Consider the following 27076-nt stretch of genomic DNA (forward strand, 5'->3'; position numbering starts at 1 on the left):
AGCATACTTTAAAAACATGGTTTTCAAAAATATATATAACATCTAATATAAAATATATACAAGCATTTTAGTCTGAAATCTCAATTCTGGGAATATGTTCTTTAACCATAAGGGTGCATAAGAGTAAACCTACAAAGGTTTACTCTTGCACTCATCATAGGTAGTATTGAATACCCATCAAGAGGGTTATCCTTCAACCTAGGAAAAGAGGAGTTAAATCTCCATCTTCTGATCTGAAGATATTCTCATCACATATTGGTAACTGTGAAAAGTAACTTCCAAGAAAATAAATGTAGAGTGTGACCTAATTTTTGTGGAAGAAATGACATAAACCACATGAAACAATCCTATTAACAGAAAGGAGTAGTGAAACAGAAATAGCATGTTTGTCTTGGGATGGGGGTGTGGAAAGAAAACAAAAAGAAGAAAAGGAATACATTAGCTGCTCTCTAACTGAATGGGCACCACGAGTCTTATTACAGGAAATACTCTAATTCATCCCTGAACACTGGAGTGTCCCTCAAAAAAGGCCTTCTCTGGCCCACAATGACAATCCCAATGCCCATTCAGCAAGCAGACCTGGTAGGCAAAGAGAAAGTGGCTACAGTCACCCAGGGGCACCAGGCACTGCCAGCAAGAAAAGAGTCTGGCACTCAGGACACCTTCAGAAAATGCTATTCAATAGTAAAACGAGGGTGGGGGTGTATTTGGGGGGGAATGAGGGCCTAGGAAGAAAACTGGTGGATTCTCCCTGCCCCTCTCCCTGCGCCCAGGCTCAGTGGAACAGTCAGCATTTCCCCCACCCTCTGGGCTAATCCCAGGTTCTGGTTTGTCTGGGGTGGGACCCAATCCTGTAGTGGGCTGGCACACAGAGATCTGCTTTATTAAGCCCTGGACTTGTCCTGAGGCAGCAGGAGAAAGCCTGGCCGCGGAATCTTTGGTACCAGTAACAGAATCTCTGCCACCCAGGAGAGCCCACCTGCTGCCATGGGCCGCTACCACATCCGAGTGGCCACCGGGGCCTGGCTCTTCTCTGGGTCTTTCAACCGCGTGCAGCTGTGGCTGGTGGGGGAGCGCGGGGAGGCAGAGCTGGAGCTGCAGCTGAGGCCAGCACGGGGCCAGGTAAGAGGAAGAAGTGGGAACTCAGACCCCCTGGCTGGGCTCAATGCCTGAGGGCAGTTGGGACTTGGGGGCTGAGAGCCAGTGACAGCACAACCACACCAGCTGGGACTTCCATTGAGAAGGGACGCCTGCACCTGGTGGGTGAGAGGTTCAGAGCCAGGGCCCAGCTGGACTCAGCCCCTTTCTCCCTCCCCTGGACTCTGGTCCACACAACCTCCACTCCTTTCCCAAGTGTCATTATGGGCTCAATGGTCAAAGGGGAAGGTCCTCGGAGAGCCCGGGCACAGGTGAGGTGTTGGTGCTCAGTGTTCAAGTCACTGTGGTCTCAACCGGGGTCCCTGGTCCTCCCGGTTCAATGGGTCATCTGAGACCCACCGCGCAGGTGTTGGGAGGAGGCAATGCTGTCTTTGGAGGCTGTGTCACTGGACTTTACAAAGCCCCCACCCATCCCGCTCCCTGGGTTAAATGCCTCTCCCGGGTCCCCACTACTAAGTCTCACCGGGTTCTGGTCCCCACAGGTGGAGGAGATTGAGCAGGACGTTCCCCAGGACTTGGGGCCACTGCTGTTCGTGAAGTTGCGCAAACACCACTCCCTGGTGGAGGATGCCTGGTTCTGTGACCGCATCACCGTGCAGGGCCCAGGAGCCTTAGAGGAGGCCGCCTTCCCCTGCTACCGCTGGGTGCAGGGCGAGGACCTGCTGACCCTGCCCGAGGGCACCGGTGAGGGGCCGCCTTAGGGAAGTGGGAGCATGGCCCAGGGAGTAATACAGGAAGGGGGCAAGGGGCGACTAGAGGAGGGGGGAGCACAAAGGAAGATCTGAGGGATTTGAAAAAAGTGCACGCTTTGCAGGTTAAGAGGGCTCAAGACAGGGGACAAGGGGAATGTTATACATAGAATGAAAAAGGTCTGAAGTGGGCCTGGACAGGGAAGTGAGTGATATGTCGATTCCCACCTCCCCAGCTGAGCAGAGGGAATGGGAGTTGCAGCCATGCTGGGTAACAGAAGAGTCAAAGTAAAGTGGAAAGGAGATCTCCATGAGACTGGAAACAAGTTAGGACAAAGACAGGTAAGGCTAGCACATGTGACCCCTGAGAGGAGGCAGGGAAGAGAAGCAATAAATAATATGAAGATAAGAGCTGCTTTGGCTGTGACAACATGGAAGACAATTGTGTGGGAAGGGAGCACTCTGACTGGGGTGGGGATGAGTGAGCAGGGGCTATATGGTATTGGTTGCTGTGGGACACGTGGAGGAGAGATATGACCCGAGAGAAAATTGAGAACAATGGCATATAAGAATGGAGATGAATCAGCCATAAGAAAGATGAAATATTGCTGTTTGAGACAACATGGATGGATCTTGAGAGTATTATATTAAATGAAATGTCTAAGGAAAAGGACTAGAACTATACGATTTGACTCCTATGTGGGATATAAAACAAAAAGCAGCAAATGAACAAACAAAACAAAACAAAAAATACAAACTTATAGATACAGACAACAGAATGGTGGTTACTAGAGGGAAGACAAAGAGGGTAAAGAGGGTCAAATATGTGGCTACGGCACACTCAGAGTATACAAATGTATTGTAAGATTGTACATCTGAATTTTATATGATGTTATTAATCAATGTTATATCAAAATAAATTTAATAAGGAATGGAAACATGAGTCTTTGAGGAACAATATAAGTACAGGTTAGAAGAGGACAAGTCAGGTTAACAAATATAAACTATGTGATGATGAGGTTAGGTGAAATGGAGTCAGGGAAAGGTAGTAACATGGAACTATTTCCTCCTTAAGACAGGTGAAATGGGATGGTTGAAGGTAACACACATAGAATTTTTGTCTCAGGTGGGGGTAGGGACAAGGAAGAACAGAGTGCATATGTATAATAAATATGAAATATGTCATTTGGAGGACAGGTGAAGGAGTAGAAAGGCAAAGGCCAATATAGATGAGATTAACAAAGGCAATCTATATATATAAACTGAGTGGCCAGATTATTATGACCACCTGACGCTTGTAGGCAAATTAGCTATAATTTGGTGCTGAAGTTGCTAGATGGCCAGACCATTATAAATAAGGAAGCATGTTTACCACAATGGTAGAAGTGATTTTTTTCTGAAGATATGGGTAAACAACTCGATTTAACAGCCTTTGAATGTGGGATGATTGTTGGCGCTCAGAACCATGGAGCAAGTATCAGCAGAACAGCTGAATTCGTGAAATGTTCAAGAGCAGCTGTTGTTAAAGTGTTTAAAGACTGGACTATCAGCAGAAAATTTGGGTCTGAACGTGTGAATTGAATTTGGGTCTGAACATGCGAATTGTGGCCGTCAGCGACTAGTCAATGTTAGGGCAGAACAGAGAGGGCCAAAACTGGTACAAGACAACAGAAGGGCAACAGTGCATCAAATTACTGCAGATCTTAATCAGGGAGCCTCTCAAATGATCTCTGAATGCACTGTTCGCCGTACACTGCATCGTATGGGATATGGAAGCCGAAGGCATGTTCAAACACCTTTACTGTCTGCAGTTACCAAAATAAAACATCTCCAATTCGCACAGGAACACAAGGATTGGACAGTTGAGCATTGGAAAAAAAAGTCATGTGGTCCGATGAATCACGTTTCCAGTTGCATCATACAGATGGCAGAGTGAGAATTTGGCGGAAACAGCATGAAAGCATGTACCCCACATGCTTCAAGCTGGTGGGGGCAGTGTTATGATTTGGGGAATGTTTTTCTGGCATGATTTGGGCCCTTTAATTCATGCGGAACAGCGTCTGAATAGCACAACATACCTCAGTATCGTTGCTGATCAAGTTCATCCTATCAGGTTGATGGCATATCCCAATGGAGATTGCTTCTTCCAACAAGACAATGTGCCATGCCATAGTGCTCGTATTGTGCAGGAGTGGTTTCAAGAACATGAGGGAGACTTTACCTTGCTTAGGTGGCCCACACAATCACCAGATCTCAATCCAATTGAGCATTTGTGGGACGAAGTTAAAAGAGCCATCAGGCAGTTGGTTCCACAACCATCAAATCTCACAGAACTGGACAGTGCTATTCATCAGGCATGGTGTCAGATTCCTCACATCACCTTTCAACATCTCGTGGAGTTAATGCCAAGAAGAATCGCCACAATATTGAAGGCAAAAGGTGGCCCAACGAAGTACTGATGGGGTGGTCATAATAATCTGGCCACTAAGTGTATAAAAGCCTAAGCGACTACCTGACTGGTAGCTATGATGCACACTGACCACCAGAGGGTAGACACTCAATGCAGGAGCTGCCAAGGAGGTAGCCCAATTCCAGGGTGTGTCACCTGAGAACCACCCTCTCACAATCTGGGACCCCGCGGGCAATATCGGAGAGCCGGTCTCAGCCCTATCCTTGCAGGCCAGGCTGAGGGACCCCACTGGTGCACAAATCTGTGCACCACACCTCTACTATATAATAATATGGGATATTGTGGATATGGCACGTGATTAAGGAGAAAATCAATAATCATCTATAGGCACAAGTAGTGGAATTTGATTTAAGGAAAAAGAAAGGGAGGGAAACATGGGATGTTGCTTAAGGACAAACATGGGTTGAAATAGGTGAAATCATGAATTGGGTGTGGGTAAAGATACAATAAGTGACTTTGGGAATACATCAGGTGAGGTAGAGCCAGAGAAAAAGGCAAAAGAATGATGTAATACAGTCAAGATTGAGAGAATAGATCAAATCAGGGATAGCATGAGTTGGATAAACATATGTGGTCGAATGTTCTTCCAGCCCGCCTGGCAGGAGAGAATACCTTGGACGAGTTCCAGAAGCATCGAGAGAAAGAACTGAAGGAAAGAAAGCTGATTTACTGGTAACCACCTACACATAACCCTCCTAATATCCCCACCTCTTCTCTGATCCTGCCACCATCACTGACCCCCTAATTCCTCCCTGAACTCTTTTCCCATCTGCTAGTTGGGACACCTGGCATGAAGGGTTACCCCTGACAATAGCTGCGGACTCTGTGAAGGATCTGCCCCCAGATATGAAATTTCATGGTGGAAAGAGGCTGGACTATGAATGGACAGGGAAGACAGGGTGAGAAAAGATCCCAATGGAGTGGGGAGTGATCGATTCCATAACAGGCAGGATTTGGTGAGTTGACAGTGCCATCCTTGATATCTGTCCTAGGTTACTGGAGATGATTCTCAAACGTGTTTACAACTTTCTGAACTCCTGGGACAGCCTAGAAGATTTTGATCAGATCTTCTGGGGCCCCAAGAGCACCCTTTGTGGTCAGTATTCCCATAGATCTTCGTAAATTCTTCATAGCCTGTTTTGTTGTCCCAAACTTCATACTTCATAGACCCTCATCAGTACTTCCCAGATGAGAAGACATTATGCCTGGTCATTTCTCAGAGGCAACAAAAAGGAAAGACAGGGCCTGGATACAAAGTGATCATATGCCTGAATAGCTGTATTAAAACCTAAAGGAGAAGGACATCTGGTTATGGTGAATATCCTCCCCCTACCCTCCACTCCAACCCCACAGAGAAGGTTCACCAGCACTGGAAAGATGATGAGCTTTTTGGCTATCAGTTCCTCAATGGCACCAACCCCATGATGTTGAGACGCTCCACCTCTCTGCCCTCCCGGCTGGTGCTGCCCTCAGGGATGGAGGAGCTTCGGGCCCAGCTGGAAAAAGAACTCCAGGTACACCCCCAGCCCTCTGTTGTCTTCTCCTTATCTGTGGGGGAAGGGATGTGGTGAAGGGGAAGGACCAGAGGTGAATCAGGGAAGGGAGACTGTATTAATCCACCGTCCTTATGTGCAGAGTCCTTTGCAGGAAAAACTTGCAGTTGATAAAGTATGCAAAGGAAACTATGTGACTAGAGGTAGCAGAAAAATAGGATATGACGAGGAAAGAGGCCTGGAAACCTTGACAGGGGAAGCTTAGCATGCCTGTGCTGCACAGGAATTGGTCAAGTATGGTCTTAAAACCACCACTGCCACAGGGAATTCACATGTCCCTGGGGAAGACGCCTCTCATTTTGCCTCTTTCCTCATTATCAACTGAGACTAAATGTTGATAATTGGACTAAATGTTCTGGATCCCTCCTTCCTTTCTGCCACTAGGACTCTGATATTGATGTAGGATAATTGCAAGAAATGAGACTGAATGTTATTACATTTCTTCCCCTTGGTGCTGGCCCTCTGGAGTAGACTTTGAACTTTTCCCCCCAGAACGGTTCCCTATTTGAAGCTGACTTTATACTGCTGGATGGAATTGCAGCCAATGTAATCCAAGGAGAGAAGCAGTACCTGGCTGCCCCCCTCGTCATGCTGAAGATGGAACCCAGTGGGAAGCTACTACCCATGGTCATCCAGGTGAGATATTTTGGAAATCCTCTTCCTAACACTGCTCTCCCTTCCCCCCAACCACTGTCCAGGGAAAAAGACAGCTGGTTCTTGTCCCCCTCCTCTGTCTCACTCAGTGAGGTCTGTCTTTGTCTCCAGTCTTCCCTTTCTACCTTGCAACTTGCTCACTACTCACCTGAAATTGCCTTTTTTGAGAGTCAGAATGGTCTCTGTTGGTACTCACCCTAAAGCTACTCAATCTCTTTCTGACCTTTGAATCTGTGGAATATCCTTTCTTTCTTGGACATATTTCCTCCCTTGTTTTTAATGCATTTTCCCTCTTACTATTCTCATCAGTCAATTGATGAGAATTGTCAGGTATCTCAAATGTCCAACTTCTCCTTCCTATTCTACCATCCTAACTCACATTTTCGTCAGGTTTCTCCCAAACCACTGTTATGGCCATACTGAATTCCCTCCTTTCCAATTCCTCTTGCTTTAACCTGACCATTATGGTACTCACACTTCCCCACATCTAGTGAGAGGATGAGAGGCAGGATCCTCATTCCTCCTACTAGACTATAGCCCTCTGCATGACAATAATATTAGTCATAAGTTTCCCCCAGAATACTGAGCATAGTGTGTAACATAAGATGAGGTTAATGAATGCTTAATTCCTCTTTATTGCAGATCCAGCCTCCCAATGCCAGCTACCCAACCCCACCACTATTCCTGCCCTCAGATCCTCCACTTGCCTGGCTTCTGGCAAAAACCTGGGTCCGAAGTTCAGATTTCCAAGTGCACCAGTTACAATATCACTTGCTGAACACTCATATGCTGGCTGAGGTCATCGCGGTGGCCACCATGAGATGCCTCCCAGGACTGCACCCTGTCTTCAAGGTACATACTCTATCTTCCATGTCCCATATTGCACACAAGGAAACATGTGAAACAATGCAACAGTTATCCAAGATTTTAAAAGCCTAAGCCACCTGACTAGGAATATATAAAAAAACCTGCTTTGTTTGAATAATCAAGCACTGATATGGTATCAGCAAATAATCTTCATAGGCAAGAAGGGACAGGAGTGAAATAACGATGGCAACACCTTGAATTTTGTGGTAATATTTTCATGTTTAAATTCTTTTTAAAATTATGCCAATTATAGACTCACACGCAGTTATAAGAAATAAAACACAAGCTATCCTATTAAATCAAGTCCTTCAGCAGTTTTCTACACATATTGCAAGTCAATTCTCTGAAATTCTCCAGCAATGGGTCTGGAAGAGAGTAGGAATATAGGTTGTTAAACCCATATGTTGCCATTTAGCCAGAAAGACAAGTGGTAGACATGACAAACAGCCAAAGAATCATATCTGATAATAGAGGTGGAAATCAAAAGAAACAGCTATCTACACTAATAAAAGAGAATTATGCAAATTGACTGTTCCTCCATGATGCCCACCAGCCAATCAGGATTGGATATGCAAATTAACCCAACAAAGATGGAGGGCTAATTTGCATACACAGGCATGGAGCAACCAGGCGGGGCAGGACTCCTGCTATGAGGGGGAGGACGGGGGTGGAGGGAGCTACAGGAGCAAAGACTAAAGGCTCTGGCTGGAGTAAAGGTGGAAGGTAGCAGCTGGAGCTAAGGCCTGGGTCCCAGGTGCTGTAGGAAAACCAGTGCCAGCAGCCAGGGGAAGGAAGGCCTATTCTTGCACGAATCTTTGTGCAACGGGCCTCTAGTAAACTCTATAGTATTGATGGAGAATGTTCTACTGTAACCAAATGTTATGAGGAGCACAAGATAAAAGGGCAAGGATAGCAGCCTGGCTGGTCACTGACATCTACCCAAGATTGAGGAGACTAAAGCTGTACATTAGCATGGTGGTGACAGGGATGGAAGGGAGGAGACACTGCCTGCGTCATACCTGTACATTATTGGAGAGAAAGGTCAGAGGTCTCAGCACTGCCAGACCTAGGAGCTCACAAAGTGAATACTGTTGGGATGACCAAGAAATACTGTGATACTATAAACAGTGAGTTCAGTGTCTATTGCTAGGCAGAAAGCAGCAAAATAAAGCTTGTGCTTGTCTTACAATTGTTTTCCAAATGGCACTTTGAAACAGGGAACAGGGCAGAGCAGGGGGAAAAAATCTACAAGTCTATGAAGGAGTGCAGTGGTCAGAAAGAGTGTAGTCAGGAAAAGAAGCCAGTTTGGAGGCAAAGATTAGGTATTGAGCTTTAGATACAAAGAGTTTGAAGTGTTGGTAAGATATGCAAATGAGTATTTGACAAGCAGAACAACTGATCTGTAATGTCTCTGCGAGTTCCAATGCCAACACTCCTGTGGACTGGGGATGTTCAGGGTTCTAGTGTGACATAGATAAAATAGTTACTAATGTAGTTCATGGGCTCTCAGATTTGATAATCTCATGATGCCTTTCTATCACCATCTCCCTCCTAGCTTGAATCACTTATTCCCACTTTACACTTCAAAATGACTTTTTAATACATAAGCCCCCCTCCACAGCCATATTCCCTCATCATAGCAACTCCATCCCATGGCTGACAGTCTTGTTGGAACTCCCAGGAGGGGCTAAGGTTGCAGAAGTTACCAAGGTTACTGGTGCAGGCTCTGGATCTGAAGCCTGAATCCTAGTCTCAGTACTTACCAGAAGTATGTTCATGTTCCTCATCTTTGAAGGAGGATAACGGGTTATAATGGCTTGTTAAGCCATTACAGAATAAATGCTAGAAAAATGTCAGTTTTCTGCTGTTATTTTTATTGTCATCATCATTTTTGTCATTGCTGTTAGAAACTCTGTTCTGGGTTCTTTGCTCCTTACTGTGATCTTAGTGTTTTCTGTGAAATCAGCATCTCTCCATGAACTTTTTTAAAAGAACAATATGAGCTCCTTTGATATCTTGGTATCAGGAGTATCACTTGTGTCTTTCCTTTATTCCAGCATCAAAAAGCTCTGACCAATATCCAAACAGTCTAAATCCTGTATATCAAACAGGCAGAAATGAAATAAAATTCATCTAAGATAAAAAGAAATCTTAGTTGTACTTTTTAATAGCTAAAAAAAAAAAAGAAGGAAAGAGAGGACAATTAGGAATGGGTACAGATTTGATGACAATCCATTTGCTGCTTAAGCAGGGAGCTTGATATCATTTCTAAAATTCTGACTGAAGATACTCTTTCCCCAAAAGAATCCAAGAGTAAAACAATGAGCAGTTGGAGGGAGAGCTTTGAAAATGAGCAGAAACGCCAGTTTAAGGAAGGAAAAGATGTGAATAATAGAGGAAGCATGAAATGCTATTGAAAACTAAAGGGTAGCTTCTAAACGCACAATTACATTCAAGGTGGATACAATAAAGGTAATGATAATACCTCCTAATCAATGCTTCTGTGTGCCAGGCACTGAGCTAAACACTCTTTATATATTACTCACATAATCACCACCACAGCACTTGACTTAGGAGACCTATTATCATCCTTGTTGACAGATGACAATTTTGATAGATGAGGTACTTGAACAAGTACCAAAGTGAGTGGTTAAGCAAGGATTCAAGCCCAGGTCATTCTGGCTCCACAACCCCACTCCCTGTAGAGTCATGGAGAGCATGAGAGTTAGTGATCATAGCAGCAGAAGGAGACCAGCCTACAAAGGCCCTGGCAGGGAGAAAAGCATCAAGAGGAGAGAGTGCCACTCCCTACAAGGGAGGACACAAGCATGGTCTCCAATAACTACCTTCTCTAATCTTCTTCATCCAGCTCCTGATCCCACACACCCGCTACACCATGGAAATGAACCTACGGGGACGAATACACTTCAACTCAGAGAGTGGAATATTTAGTCAGGTAAAGAGGAAATGAGGGCATGGGGCTGCCTAATCTTTCATCTCTCAACAACCTCCTGCCATCTTCACAGTCTCACACCACCTAGTATGAATGTCCTGATCCTTAAACGATGAGCCTTTTCATTTCATACTTTTAATTTTGTAAACCCCACTGTGAACCCCTTATATAATATGCCAAGATTGTCAGCTCTTCTTTTATCTCTAAAACCTGTTAATTCTCAAATTCCAGGCTGTGAGCACAGGTGGAGGGCCCCATGTGCACTTACTCCGCCGGGCCATGGCTAAGCTGACCTACCGCTCCCTCTGTCCTCCTGAAGATCTTGCTGACCGGGGTCTGCTGGGAATCCCAAGTGCTTTCTATGCCCATGATGCTGTACGGCTCTGGGAGATCACTGCCAGGTGGGTAAGAGTGGGAGCTTATAAATAAAGGGCCATTGGGGAGAGGGAGAGTGGGTCTCTGGCTTGAGGTCAGCACTGGGCAAAAGGAACATGAAACAAGAAGGTCCAGACAGAGGGAGTAAAGCAGACAGTGGACAGAATCTGAAAAGGAAGAAAGCAGAATAAAGTAAGAACCTATCTTGGGGAAACTGGGAATGGGGAGATGGGGATCTGGAAGAACTTGGGTTTTCTTAGAAAGAATGGTTATTAATTATGTATAAGGAACGCTTAAAACTAATGTCCCACCTTTCCTTTCTAAACTAGTGTGTAGAAAGAGGTTGGGGATGTCCCAAAAGGAAAGTCTGGTAAGATGTGCCCCCAGATACAATGACAGTCAACTGGACAGAAGCCACAGAAAAGGATTAACGGTCATAGGCTACAGCCTTGACCCAAGGAGCAGAATAAATAAGCATGATGAATGCAATGAGCTCAGCTCTCTTCTCCTCTGGGCAGGTACGTGGAAGAGATCATCCACCTCTTCTACCACGGGGATGACATCGTGAGAGGGGACCCTGAGCTGCAGGCCTGGTGTCGGGAGATCACTGAGGTGGGGCTGTGCCAGGCCCAGGACCGAGGTGAGAACTGGGCTGAGAGAAGGAAGCTGTTCAGACACTCTGCCCAGAGCCCCTTGTCAGCCTTGCCCTTCTGGGGACATGATCCCAACCTCTCATCAACCTCTAGTCCTCCACACATGAAGCATATGAATACCATTCCCACCTCCTAAGTGTTAGGACAGTTCTACAAACCCAAGGATTGTCCTTCCCAGAGACCCTGATCATCAATCTTTATGTTCATCTCCCATTCCTGCCTCAGTTGCCCTGATTTTTCCACAGCATAGAGCCCAGTGGGTCCAGAACCATGACCAGTGGGGGATCTGCCCAGGCCCTGCTTCTAAAGCTCTTCCTAAGAATATAAGTTGGCGAAAATTTCCCACCAAAATCCATGATGACTCTCTGGATTTCCCTCCTCCTCTTGCCTGCCACTGTGCACCACACACAGAGGGTCCAGACACATGCAACACTACCACAGTGCAAGGTCATTTCTAGGTGCAAATTGAATATTGACTTTCTCTGCCCAGTGCATTCCTTCACTAGGATCTACCTTTAGTTCTCCCACTCCACATTTTACTCTATGAGGAAGAAATAGCTTTTATTGAGCTTTGCCTAGTTTCATCCTCCTCTCTCTAGCACATATGGGCCAGCTTGCTTTGTTTCAAATTTTCCTTCAGGCCCTGCCCCTGCATACTTCACAACAACATCTTTTTTTTAAAAATATATTTTATTGATTTTTTACAGAGAGGAAGAGAGAGGGATAGAGAGCTAGAAACATCGATGAGAGAGAAACATCGATCAGCTGCCTCCTGCATACCCCCTACTGGGGATGTGCCCGCAACCAAGGTACATGCCCCTGACCGGAATCGAACCCGGGACCCTTGAGTCCGCAGGCCAACGCTCCATCCACTGAGCCAAACCGGTTTCGGCCACAACAACATCTTGATTCCCATCCTCAGCCTGTGGCACAAGTATGAATATATACTGGGAAGCTATTATGGCTGCGACATGGGAATACAAGGTTTAATATACCAATGCCAGATCCTTGGAGGAAGGCTTTTCTTAGAGGATCTGGGCAACACTCCCACCGCCCTGACCCTTTCAGGACCAAATGTTCTCTCATACTTTTCAGTTCTGTTCTTTAAGCATCCCATGCCCCAAAAGATGCTTTTTCCTCTCCCTGGCCATCCTCTTCCCATGACATTTCTACCATAAGCATTTACAAAATACAGTTATATGTAAGCTTTAATCTCTGATTCCTCCATTTTACTCCCTCAGCTTTCAATGTTCTTCTGCCCTATTATTCCCACATTATTCTCATTAAAGGCCACACACTAATATTTGTTTCCAAAATACTGGTTTCTGCCTCTTTCCATCTATGACCTTGAGCCATCCACTAGATCTCTTTCACTTTGACTTTTAGTTTTCTTCAAGCTAAAATGGACAAAATATTTGCCAACCTTTCTCACTTAGTATCTGACAGAATTTTTGAGACCCAATGATATAAGTTCTGAAGCCTGCATAGTATATAGTGTTAGATGAGTTTAATCATATGCTCCACCCCACACAAAAATACCTCCCCAATATGATCAGCATGTGAATTAGGAGAGTCCAGACTGTGCCATGTGGTAGATGACCTTGGCCAGGCATCAAACTCTATGACCCCATCTCATTGCAGTCATCATGTTTTTTTATTCTGCAGTTTTGATACTTTGACATCTTGGAGTCTTATTGACCCAAAAGTTACTACTACCCCCAGGGCCAGCTGATTATCAGATATGGCAAACCACTCTCCTAGAAGCATGCTTTTCATGTGCTGGAAGTCCCAACCACCACCTGTAAGGAGCTCTTACACTTTAGGCCACTATTCCTCTGGCCTAATCACCAGACTAGGGACAGCTACCACACTCCACAGCCCACTGGAAGTATTGCAACTAGCCTGTCCTAAACAGGCTTGTTCTGTCTTCCTTCTCATGGAAACCACGACAATGGCTCCTGCTTCCTTTTCCCCTCACCCCCTCTGCCTCTTGACCAACCCTCGTGCTCCCAGTGTGATCCCCTGTGGTGTGGCAGGTACCCATCTCCTGGGATCTGTGAGTATAACATATCTTTTCCATGGCAGTTTTTTCCTGACCTCTTGGCCTCAGCACAACTGAATAATAATACTGGAAACTACACTTTAAAACACTTGCCTGTATATTGAGTTGAATGAGATAGCTGATTTTGACACATCTTCCTGTATTTTAACTGAATCAAGTACTTCTCTTTCTCTACATCATTCCCCAGCTATCTATAAGCACCGAAACCCTTTTGGGGAGACAGCAATTGTTGAAATACAACAAACCTAAAGAAAGGTACAGAAATCATAGGTGTACATTTCAGGGGTCCTCAAACTTTTTAAACAGGGGGCCAGTTCAGTGTCCCTCAGAGAGAAGGAGGGGAGTCGGAGAGTGCGGCGCACATTCCACACATGCTCATTGTGGGCCCGGGACGAGTCGGCTGCTAAGCAGGACAGGCAGCAGTGGCAAAAACACCCGGCGGGCCGGATAAATGTCCTCGGCGGGCCACATGTGGCCCGCGGGCCGTAGTTTGAGGACCCCTGGCAACTTAGTGATGTGTTACTATTGTGACACACCTGTATAATTAGCATGAAGATTAAGAATCAGAACGTTACCAGCTCCCTCAGAAAGCCCCTTGCATACTATCTTCCAGTCTATCCACATGAAGATACACCTGTATAATTAGCATGAAGATTAAGAATCAGAACTTTACCAGCTCCCTCAGAAAGCCCCTTGCATACTACCTTCCAGTCTATCCACATGAAGATAAGTATTCTCTTACTTGTAGGTTGGTTAGTTTTACTTGTTTTGACCTTTCACAGATGGAAATACAAGCATGCACTTGCTTGTGTCTGGCTTCATTCGCTGAATACTATGTTTAATATTTACCTACTTTGCTGCATGTGGCATGTAGTTTGTTCATTATCATTGTGGGAACCTCAATTTATTTTTCCTTTTTGCTACTGATGGATATTAGTATTGTTTCCAGCTTTGGGCAGTCAATATTAGTGCTGTTGTAAACATTTGTGTGTGTGTTTTCCCGTGGACTTGATGGACTTAAATTATGCAAAAATTAGCTTCAGTAGCTATTGATTGACCATTTTCCCAAAGTGGTTATATCGGTTTTCACTCCATTCAGCAGTTTCAGTTATAGTTGCTCCATATAGTCTCAAATACATGAAAAAGATATTTCTATCTTTTTTACTTCGGCCATTTTAGTGAGTATGTAGATCTATCATATTGTGAGTTTAAGTTGCCTTTTCCTGAAGACTAGTTGCTCTGAATACTTTTTCCTTGGCTTAATAGTCACCCAGAATATCCTCCTTCATGAGGTGCCTGTTAAAATATTTACCCTTATACTTCTAGGGTTGTAACCTTTATCTAGTGAGTTTTTAAAATTGAAGTATAATTGGTATATATTATTAATTTCAGATGTACAACACAATGATTCAATATTTGTATGTATTGTGAAATGATCACCACAGTAAGTCTAGTTAATATCCATCACCACACATAGTTACCCAATGTTTTCCTTTGATGAGAACTTTTATGATCTACCCTTTTAGCAACTTTCAAATATACAATACAGTATTAACTATAGCCACCATGTTGTACATTACATAATAGCCATGCTGTACATTACATCCCATGACTTATCCTATATAATAAAATGCTAATATGCAAATTGACTGAACGGTGGAACAACCAGTCACTATGACACACACTGACCACCAGGGAGCAGACGCTCAATGCAGGAGCTACTCCGTGGTGGTCAGTGCATTCCTACAGAGGAAGCGCCAGTCAGCCAGAAGCCAGGCTCGCCAGTGGCGAGTGCAGTGGCAATGGCAGGAGCCTCTCCCACCTCTGCAGCAGCTCTAAGGACCTCTCAGGGGATGTCTGACTACCGGCTTAGGCCCGCACCCACTGGCAGTCAGATATCCCTCAAAGGGTCCCAGACTGCAAGAGGGCTCAGGCCTGGCTGAGTGACCCCCTCCTCCCCAGTGCACAATTGTCATGCACTGGGCCTCTAGTTTATTTTATAATTGGAAGTTTGTAACTTTTGATCACATTCACTCATTTCACCTACTCTTACCCCCACCTCTGGAACTACCAATCTGTTCTCTGTATCTATTCTGTATCTATGATCTCAGGGTCTTCTTACTTTTTTTTTTTTAATTCCACATATAAGTGAGACCATATAATATTTAACTTTCTCAGGCTACTTATTTCACTTAGCATCATGCCATCCCATGGTCTATGCCTGTTGTCACAAATGGCAAGAATTCCTTCTTTTTTTAAGGCTGAATAATATTTGAAAAGATATATATATACTAGAGGCCCAGTGCATGAAATTCGTGCACGGGGGGGGGGGGGGGGGGGAGTGGTAGGGGGTATCCCTCAGGCCAGCCTGCACCCTCTCCAATCTGGGACCCCTCGAGGGATGTCCAACTGCCTGTTTAGGCCCAATCCCACAAGCGTGTTTGCCCCTAATTGCCCTCCCCTGCAGACCTGGTCACCCCTAACTGCCCTCCCCTGCAGGCCTGGTCCCCCCCAACTGCTCTCCCCTGCAGGCCTGGGTCCCACCCAACTGCCCTTCCCTGCAGGCTTGGTCACCCCCAACTTCCCTCCTCTGCTGGCCTGGTCACCCCAACTGCCCTCCCCTGCAGGCTTGATTGCCCCCAACTGCCCTCCCCTGCAGGCCTGGTGCCTCCCAACTGCCCTCCCCTGCTGGCTATCTTGTGCCGGCCATCTTGTGTCCACATGGGGGCAAGATCTTTGACCACATGGGGGCAGCCATCTTGTGTGTTGTAGTGATGGTCAAACTGCATATTACTCTTTTATTAGATAGGATAGAGGCCTGGTGCATGGGTGGGGACCAGCTGGTTTGCCCTGAAGGGTGTCCCGGATCAGGGTGGGGGTTCCCTTGGGGTGTGGGGCGGCCTGGGTGAAGGGCCTATGGTGGTTTGCAGGCTGGCCACTTCCCCTGGCGACCCAAGCAGAGGCCCTGGTATTTGGAATTTATTTACCTTCTACAATTGAAACTTTGTAGCCTGGAGTGGAGCCAAGCCTCCTGCTCGCTCTGTGGCCGGAAGCCATTTCTTTTGGGGTTTGTGTATCTTCTATAATTGAAACTTTGTAGCCTGAAGCGGAGGCCTAGGCCAGCCAGGGCTGCAGAAGCTTTGCTTCCTCCATTGCCGGGGGAAACCCAAGCCTCCCACTCTTTCCAGCTCAGTGGCTGCCGCCATTTCTGTTTGGATTTGTTTACCTTCTATAATTGAAACTTTGTAGTCTTGAGTGGAGGCTTAGGCCTGCAACGGCAGGCCAGGCAGAAAGCTTGGCTTCCTTTGTTACCGGGGAAACCCAAGCCTCCCTCCTGCTCTCTGTGGCTGTAGCCATCTTGGTTGGGTTTATTTGCATATTTGCTCCTGATTGGCTGGTGGGCGTGGCTTGTGGGTGTAGCAGAGTTAGGGTCAATTTGCATATTACTCTTTTATTAGGTAGGATACACACACACACACACACACACACACACACACACACACACACACATTGAGTGGCCAGATTATTATGATCTCTGAACACATAATAATCTGGCCACTCAGTGTATATCCTATAAAATAAAAGGCTAATATACAAATTGTCCCCTCAACCAGGAGTTTGACCAGCAGGCAGGCTGGCCAACTGCCCATGTTCCCTCCCCCTGGCCAGGTTTGCTGGACCCCACCAATGCACAAATTCATGCACCGGGCCTCTAATATATATATATATATATATATATATATATATATATATATATATATATATATCCTATCTAATAATAGAGTAACATGTAAATTACCATCACTCCGCTACGCCCATGATTGGGCGGCGGGAGGCTGGGGGGCGGGACTCGGGGTGGCCTATCCGGCCATTGAGAGGCACAGATCCGCTGCCACTGAGGGGGGCTACCCTGCTGTTGAGAGGCGCAGGGGGTGGGACTCCCGCCCCCTGCGCCTCTCAACGGCCAGATCCGCGGCCGCTGAGGGGGCCTGCCGCGGACACCCAGCTGCGCCTCTCAATGGCAGGGTAGCCAGGTGTCCGCGGCAGCCCCCCTCAGCGGCCATTGAGAGGCGCAGGGGGCGGGAGTCCCGCCCCCTGTGCCTCTCAACAGCAGGGTAGCCCCCGTCAGCGGCCGCGGACCATCAAAAGCGTGGGAGCTGGGTGCCTGTCTGCTCCAGCACCAGGCCTTTCAGAAGCCTCCGCCGCGCCGGAGGCTTCTGAAAGGCCTGGTGCACCAGTGGACAGGCACCCAGGTCCACCGCGAAAAGCGAAAGCATGTAGGGGATCCTACACGTGCATGATTCAATCATGTACTGGGCCTCTAGTGTGTGTGTGTGTATATATATATATATATATATATATATATATATATATATATATATATAGTATATATATACTAGAGGCCCGGTGCATGAAATTCATGCATGGGGGGGTGTCCCTCAGCCCGACCTGTACCCTCTCCAATCCGAGAGCCCTCAGGGCATGTCCTGCTGATGGCTTAGGCCCGCTCCCTGTGGTTCTCTGCTCTCTGTGGGGCTTGCCTGCTCCACACCATAGTGATGGGCAAGCAAGCCCTGCTGGGTGCTGCCTGCAGCTGCGCTTGTCTGCTCCTGGGTCGCAGCGGCAACAGCCAAGCAGGCCCTGCTGTCTGCTGTCAAGCTGTGCCGCTGGACCCACCCCCAGGCCCACCCTGAGGTTGCCTGTCCAGCCCTGCCTGGCTCCCCGGGCCCCACAGCAGCTTTGGCCTCTGGGGTCTGACCCTGCCTCCCTCTTTGGCCCTTGAAGCAGCCTTGGCGGCTGCTGACCAGGTCCTCCCCCAGTGCAGGTGCATCGAGGCGGGTCCAGGCTGCTGCCAGAGAGACCCCTCAGCGTTCGCGGGTCAGAGCGGTGGCAGCGGTGGTGGTGCCCCCAGACCCGCGAACGCTGATGGGGGCAGGTCCGGGCACCGCCGCTACCGCCGCCGCCGCCGCCCCCGGAGAGACCCCTCAGCGTTGCGGGTCTGGGGGCGCCACCACCGCCGCCACCGCTCCGACCCGCGAACGCTGAGGGGTCTCCCCTCAGCAGTGACGGATCCAGCTGTTGAGAGGCGCAGGGGGCGAGACTCGCAAGTCCCGCCCCCTGCACCTCTTAATGGCTGGATAGGCCACCCCGAGTCCCGCCACCCAGCCTCCTGCTGCCCAATCGTGGGCGTAGCAGAGTGATGGTTATTTGCATATTACTCTATTATTAGATAGGAGATTATATATATATATATTATACACACACACACACACACACACACACACACACACACACACACACTGAGTGGGCAGATTATTATGCAGAGATCATAATAATCTGGCCACTCAGTGTATAGTAGGTTGATTTATTCTCTTTCTTTAAAAAATGCAATTGGAACTTCAAAATTACATATATATATTTCCTATCTAATAAAATAGTAATATGCAAATTGACCATCACTCCAACATAATATGGCTGCCCCCATGTTTTCAAAGATGGCTGCCCCGATGTGGACACAAGATGGCTGCACAAGATGGCCAGTAGGGGAAGGCAGCTGGGAGGGACAAGGCCTGCAAGGAAGGGCAGTTTTGGGTGATCAGGCCAGCAGGGGAGGGCAGTTGGGAGGGACCAGGCCTCCAAGGGAGGGCAGTTGGGGGCAATCAAGCCTGCAGGGGAGGGCAGTTAGGGGTGACCAGGTCGGCAGAGGAGGGAAGTTGGGGGCGACCAGGACTGCAGGGAAGAGCAGTTGGGGGGGGGAACCCAGGCCTGCAGGGGAGAGCAGTTGGCTGGAACTAGGCCTGCAGGGGAGGGCAGTTGGGGGGGTACCCGGCCTGTAGGAGAGTGCAGTTAGAGGCAATCAGGCTGGCAGGGGAGCAGTTAGGCATCAATCATGCTGGCAGGGGAGTGGTTAGGGGGTGATCAGGCTGGCAGGCAGAAGCGGTTAGGGGCAATCAGGAAGGCAGGCAGGAGAGCAGTTGGGAGCCAGCAGTCCTGGATTGTGAGAGGGATGTCCAGATTGGAGACGGTGCAGGTTGGGCTGAGGGACACACTATATATATATATAGTATATATATACTAGAGGGCCGGTGCATGAAGATTCATGCAAGAATGGGCTTTTCTTCCCCTGGCTGCCAACACTACCTTTTCTCTCAGGCCTGGAGCCGCCTTTCTGCCTTCCCATGCTGCCCAGAGGCACAGAGCGGCTGGGGCTATTCAGAATGCCAGCATCGTCGCCATAGCAATGATGCAAACGTTCCGCCCCGCATTCGGCCACTCTGCACCTCAGTATGCAAATTAACCCGCCATCTTTGTTGGGTTAATTTGCATACTCACTCCTGATTGGCTGTGGGCATCACAAAGATACGGTCAATTTGCATCTTATTCTTTTATTAGTGTAGATATATAACTTTGTTTATTCATTCATCCATTGATAAGCATTTAGGTTGCTTCCATGTCTTTTTTTAAAAAAGATTTTTATTGATTTTTACAGAGAGAGTAAGGGAGAGGGAGAAATATTGATGTCAAATAGGAACAAGTCTATTGAACGGCTGCTTCTTGTGCACCACCTACTGGGTATTGAGCCCACAATCCATAACCTGGGCATGTGCTCTGACAGGGAATTGAACTAGCAACCTTTAATTGCACAGGATGATGCCCAACCAACTGAGCCCCATGGGCCAGGGCAGTTGCTTCCATTTCTTGGCTATGGTAAATAATGCTGCAATCAACATGGGGTCCAGCTATATTTTCAAATCAATGTTTCATTTCCTTTGGATAAATGCTCAGAAATGGATTTGCTGGATCATATTTAATTCTATTTTTAATGTTTTGAAGAATCCCCATACTGGCTTCCATAGTGGCCTCACAACTTTCCACTAACAGTACACAAGGCTTCTATTCTCCACAGTCTCACCAATACTTGTTATTCCTTGTCTTTTCATAATAGCCATTCTAACAGGTGTGAGGTAGCATCTCATTATGATTTTGATTTAGATTTCTGTTAATTAGTGATGTTGAGCACTTTTTTGTGTACCTGTTGACCATCTGTGTGTCTTTGGAAAAATGTTTATTCAGAGCTTCTGTCCACCTTTTAATCGGAATCTGGTTTATGTTGCTATTGAGTTGTACGAGTTCTTTATATATTTTGGATATTAACTCCTTATTAGATATGTGATTTGCAAATATTTTCTCCTATTCAGTATCTTGCCTTTGAATTTTGTTGGTGGTTTCCTTTGCTGTGCAGATCTTTAGCCTGATATAGTTCCATTTGTTTATTTTTGCTTTTGTTGCCTTGGCTTTTGCAAATCCAAAATAGCATCACCAAGACTGATGTCAAGGAGCTTACCACCTAATTTTTCTTCTAGGAGTATTATGGTTTCAGTACTTTAATCCATTTTTTCTTAATATCTGTGTGTGGTATAAGATAGCAGTCCAGTTTCACTCTTTTATATGTGGCTGCCAGTTTTTCCAGCAGTATTTATTAAAGAAACTGTCCTTTTCCCATTGTATATCCTTGCCTCCTTTTTTGGACTCTTTGTTCAGATCCATTGATCTATGTGTCTGCTATATGCCAATACCATACTGTTTTGATTATTTGTTCTTTGTTATATAATTTGAAATCAGAAGGCAGAATAAGGATGGCTTGAACTCTAAGATTTCTGTGGCTATTTGGGGTATTTACTGACTCCAACCTAAAATTATAGGTTGACTTATTCTATTTCTTTAAAAAATGCAATTGGAATTTCACAATGATTGCATTGAATGTGTAGATTGCCTTGGGTAGTATGGACATTTTAACAATATTAATTCTTCCAATCCATGATAATAAAATATATTTCCATTTATTTGTATTCAATTTCTTTCATCAATGTTTTATGGTTTACAATGTACAGGTATTTCACCTCCTTGGTCCAATATATTCCTAAGCTGTTTTATTCTTTTGGGTGCAGCATATATTTTACATGAATGAATGAATGAATGAATGCTCACCAATTCTAACATATAGGTATCTCCAGACATCAGCATTTATTTCCTTATCTTTTTCAGGGATTGCAGTTTCTAAACTTTGGTATTTCTTCTTCTAGGTTTTCCTGTCTCCTTCCAGTCCCGCGCTCAGCTCTGTCATTTCCTTACCATGTGCATCTTCACATGCACTGCCCAGCATGCAGCAGTCAACTTCAGCCAGGTATGGACAACTGAAAGCCTGGGTCCCTGAGGAAAAGTGCCTGGTCTAGGGTATGTTTGAAGGAAAGAGTTGGGAGCCAGAGTCCTGCATATCAGAGTGCCTGGTTGACTCCAGATTCTTGCCCCCTCAGCATGACTGGATGTTCTGGGTCCCTAATGCCCCATGCACAATGCGGATGCCCCCTCCTACCACCAAGGAAGATGTGACAATGGCCACACTGATGGGCTCACTCCCAGATGTCTGGCAGAGCTGTCTTCAGATGCTTTTCGTGAGGCAACTGGGCCGGCAGCAGCCAGACATGGTGAGAGCGGATTTGGGGAACTCTGGGGCAGTGGTAATGGAAAAGAAAGTTCAGAGTGTGGGGCTGGGCTCTGGTCCCTGTGTCTTGGAACTAGAAGGTGATCAATCTTTCTTTTCTGTTTCAGGTACCCCTGGGGTATCACACAGAAGAATATTTCTCAGGCCCTGAGCCCAAGGCTATTTTAAGACAATTTCAAGCAGATCTGGACAACCTGGAAAGGGAGATAGTGGCCCGGAATGAGCAGCTAGACATTCCCTATGAATACCTGAAGCCGAGCTGCATAGAGAACAGTGTTGCTATCTGAGCCCTAGTATCATTAATGGCCTTTCATAGATCACAGGCCGATACTAGGGTTAACATTTTCCTTTTGAGTTTTATGGTTTTCTAGATCTGAATTACTATGGTTCTATTTTCTTTTCTATCTGGGTTCCCTCCCTGAATATATCACTAGCCTGAGGCACTGTCCCCCACTTCCAGGTCATCTAACAGAATGATCTTTAGTTTGAAAACACATTCCTTAAAGAGATCAACTATTTACTCATGTAGCCTTATCCTGTCTCTGGAAAATTTATCTTTTTCATTTATTATGTAATCATTTTAAGATAGATTTTTTAATATAGTATGGGAATAATGTTCAATTCTATTTTCTTTTGAGGAAATCTATTATACCAGCACAGTTTATTTAAAAGCCCATCCTCTCTCACTGATCTATTAAGCTAGTATAAATCAGATTTCTGTGTCTCAATGGGAGTATTTTTGAGTTTTTTATTCTACTTTTTCTTTAATATGTTTGTCTTACACTGTACCAAACTGACATAATTACTACAACAGTATAATTAAAATAACATACTACTTCATAACATACATTCTTCAAATTTGTCTCAGAGGTGACAGTTTTTCTTTGACTTCTGCTCTTTCATGTAAAATTAAATTCAGCTTGTTATTCTCCAATAAAATCTATTGTGATCTGTGTGTGTTAATGTACTTTATCTATATGAAGTTTTTAATCTTAAACCAACTTTGCATTCTTGAGATATATCCAATTTGCTGTTTTATATATCATTAAATTCTGTTATATTTTCTCAGACTTATATCCAGGTACCATATCTAATCAATGTCCCTATCCTTTCCTTGCTTCTGTTTTTTCTCCCTCTAACCAATCCATTTCCTAGATCCTCTGGGGTTCTGTGTCCCTTATCCAATCCAATCACTTTCCCAGGCTAGGTACCTCCCTTTTATGGTCTCTATCTTAGTTCCTACTAGCATGACTCATAGTAGAAGCACCACCCCCTGTGCCATCTTGGCTTCTACTGGACATGCACCCAGCAGAGGAATTTCCCCTTTATTGTTTATTTCTTCATCCAGATTGGAAAGCTGGTCTTTTCTCCATACCTGGGGAGAGAGAGATGTTAATCCTCTTTATGGGAAAATGCTGCAATTCCCTGGGTGCCTATGAATGCTGCAACTTCCTAGTAGATTAGGCTTCTTAATGTCTGATTCCCTTTGCTCCATTCCTTTATTCATATCTACATAACATTTGATTATTTTTTGCATTACATTTATCAGTATGAGTGGCTTATATTTATCTTTTCTGATTTTGTGAAGATGATTTAATAAACCTTAATGAGTTAGTGATCCTCATTTCTTTGAAAAAACTTTTAGAAGAACTATCTATCTGTGGTTGGTAATATCCTTTATTAAATGTTTTATAGAACTCACCTCTACAACTGTCTATTTTTGGTGGGTTTGCAGTTTTTTCCAGTGGTGGGAGGGAATATTTTAAACAACTGATTAAAATTATTTAATAGTTATATGATAATTCTAGTTTGGGATTTTGTCTTCTGTCAGATTTAATTCTACTTTTTCTAGGAAGTTTTAAATTTTTCATCAAATTTGTTGTCTTGTCACAATAGTCTCTTATTTAATAACTAGAGGCCCAGTGCATGAAACTCATGCACAGGTAAGATCCTTAGTGGCTGCCATCTGCCGGCCAGGGCCTCGCTTCCCCCCCGCTGCCTGCCACTGCTGGCTGGGGCCTCTTTTCACCCTTACCCACCTTGGCCTGGTGCCGCCTGCTCACCTGCTCCACCATCCCACTGTGGTTCCGCTCTCATTGGGGCCCATTGGGGCTGGCAGCACTTCCACTGCTACATGCTGCCAGCACCACGTTGCCAACGCCCGCCATGTTCCACATCGCTCTCTGGTAGTAGGAACATGTCTAACTCCCTGTCAGTCGAACTCCCGCCCGTGATAAAGACAAGTATCACTTGATCTTACTCATATGTGGAATCCAATGAACAAAATAAACTTATGAACAAAATAGATCCAGAGACATGGAAGCATGGAACACACTGTCGAATCTCAGAGGAAAGGCAAGGATAAGTGGGTAGATGGGAGGAGATCAACCAAAGAACTTCTATGCATATATGCATAACCCATGGACATAGACAATAGGGTAGTGAAGGCCTGGGGTGGGGGGCATGGGCAGGCTAGAAGAGGACAATGGGGGGAAAGAAGGGACATATGTAATACTTTCAACAATAAAGATTAAATACAAACAAAAGATATAAAGAACTTACACAACTCAACACCAGAAAGAGAAACAGTCCAATTAACAAATGGGCAAGGGACCTGAATAGACACTTCTACAAACAAGACATACAGATGACCAAGAGACATATGAAAAAATGCTCAATGTTACAGATCATCAGAGAGATGCAAATTAAAACTACAGTGAGATATCATCTCACACCTGCCAGAATAACTGCCATCAATAAATCAACATACAAGTGCTAGTGAGGATGTGGAGAAAAGAGAACCCTAGTACACTGTTGGTGGGAATTCAGATTGATATGGCCACTGTGGAAAAGCCATTTCCTCAAAAATATTACAAGTGGAACTGCCTTTTGACCCAGTAATCCCACTTCTGAGAATACATTCTAAGAAACCCAAAATATCAATCAGAATGAATACAAGCACCCCTATGTTTACAGCAGCATTATGAAAAATAGGCAAGATCGGGAAACACTCCAAGTGCTCATCAATAGATAAGTGTATAAAAAATCTGTGGTACATTTACAAAATGAAATACTATGTGGCCATGAAAGAGAAAAAAAATCATATCCTTTGTGTCAGCATGTATGAACCTAGATGCTAAGTTAAATAATCAAGTCAAAGATAAACAAATATATGATATCACTTACTGGTATATGTGGAATCTAATGAACAAAATAAATGGATGAACAAAATAGAAACAGAGGCATGGAGAAGACTGACAGCTGTGGGGGTGGAGGGAGGGGAATCGGAATGAAAGATGGTGAAGGGATTAGCCAATGAACATACAGTATATGCATAACTCATAGACACAGACAACAGTGTTGTGGTGGCCAGAAAGAAGAGAGGACAGGGGCTGTGTAGAGGTGGGTTTAGGGGGAGTAAATGGGAACATCTGTAATAGTGTCAACAATAAAAATAATGTTTTAAAAAAAGAAACAATGATGACACAGAGCTACTAAACAAACAAAACTCAGAAGATAGTAGTCTATAGTTCATCCTGATACATCAATAATCACCCAATATATAAGCGGACTGACATCACCAATAAAAAGGGACAGAGTAGCAGACTGGATAAAAAAAATTATAAACCCAAACATGCGCTGCCTTCTAGAGACACATCTCAGCTCCAAGGACAAATATAGACAAAAAGTGAATGGGTAGTGATTCTCCAAGCAAATGGTATGCAGAGAAAAGTGGGTGTAGCCATACTTATATCTGATAAGAAAGATTTCAAGATAAAAAGATAGCAAGAGAAAAAAAGACATTTTATAATGATAAAGGGGATAATACATCAAGAATACATAACACTTATTAATATACATCAGGAATACATTGTATACTGTATATATACTGTATATACAATATATATACTAGAGGCCCGGTGCACAAAATTTGTGCACAGGGGCAGGGGAGGTTGTCCCTCAGCTTGGTCTGCACCTTCTCCAATCTGTGACACCTTGGGGATGTCCAACTGCCGTGGCCATCTTGTGGTGGCCATCTTGTTACAACATCACAGCAGCCATTTTATGACAACGTCATGCTACGCCACCTAGGCTTTTATTATATAGGATATATGGAATCTCAAGGGACCCCAAAAAGCCAAGCAATTGTGTAAAGAAGAACAGATTGAAGAACCCACACTTTGTGCTTACAAAAACTACTACAAAACTACAGCAATCTGCCGAAACCAGTTTGGCTCAGTGGATAGAGCATCGGCCTGCGGACTCAAGGGTCCCAGGTTCGATTCTGGTCAGGGGCCTGTACCTTGGTTGCGGGTACATTCCCGGTGGGGAGTGTGCAAGAGGCAGCTGATCGGTGTTTCTCTCTCATTGATGTTTCTGACTCTCTGTCCCTCTCTCTTCCTCTCGGTAAAAAATCAATAAAATATATTAAAAAAAAAAAACTACAGCAATCTAAACAGTGTGATACTGAAATAAAGACAGACATATAGACCAATGGAACAGAATACATAGTTCAGAAAGAAACCTTTCTGTATATAGTCAAATGATTTTCAACAAGGGTATCAGTACAATTCAATGGGATAAAGGCAGTCTTTTCAACAAATAGTGCTGTCTAGGAAAACTGGATACCCACATTTAAAGGAACGAAGTTGGATCCCTAGCATACACCATATACAAAATTGAATAAAAGGATCATTATCAAAATGCAAGACGTAAAACTGTAAAATACTTCGAATAAAATTTAGGGGAATGCTTCATGTCATTGGATTTGAAAATTATTTCTTGGATAGAGGTAACAAAATAAAAAAATATATAAATTGGACTACATCAAAATTTAAAACTTTTGTTTATCAAAAAGCACTAACAAGAAGGTAAGAGGTAATCCATAGAATAGGAGAAAATATTCACAAGTCATATATCTAATAATGTGTTAATATTCAATTTTTGAAGATAACTCCTAAAATACAATAACAAATCAACTAAAATAATTTAAACCCCAACAACAAAAAGAAAACAACATGATTTAAAGGTGAACAAAGCGTTTGAGTAGATATTTCTTCTATGAAGATATACAAGTGGCTTATGAAAAGATACTCAAACTTAATAATCTATAGGAAAATGCAAGACCACAATGAGATA

General features: G+C 44.8%; 1 protein-coding gene across 1 annotated transcript; it reads left to right on the forward strand.

Annotated features, from left to right (window-relative positions):
- Positions 1 to 987: 987 nt before the first annotated feature.
- On the forward strand, positions 988 to 22224 carry LOC307115219 (polyunsaturated fatty acid lipoxygenase ALOX12-like; the record flags this gene model as incomplete). The annotated part of the gene is made up of 14 exons (XM_079798323.1): positions 988 to 1122; positions 1641 to 1842; positions 4908 to 4989; positions 5094 to 5216; positions 5310 to 5413; positions 5671 to 5831; positions 6363 to 6506; positions 7167 to 7376; positions 10261 to 10347; positions 10576 to 10745; positions 11238 to 11359; positions 21519 to 21619; positions 21750 to 21920; positions 22045 to 22224. The coding sequence occupies 14 exons, from the start codon at positions 988 to 990 to the stop codon at positions 22222 to 22224; spliced, it is 1992 nt and encodes a 663-aa protein (XP_079654449.1).
- Between the last annotated feature and the right edge of the window lie 4852 nt (positions 22225 to 27076).

This window comes from Cnephaeus nilssonii (genome assembly GCF_951640355.1).
Source record: "Cnephaeus nilssonii genome assembly, chromosome: 19".
NCBI classification, from domain to species: domain Eukaryota; kingdom Metazoa; phylum Chordata; class Mammalia; order Chiroptera; family Vespertilionidae; genus Cnephaeus; species Cnephaeus nilssonii.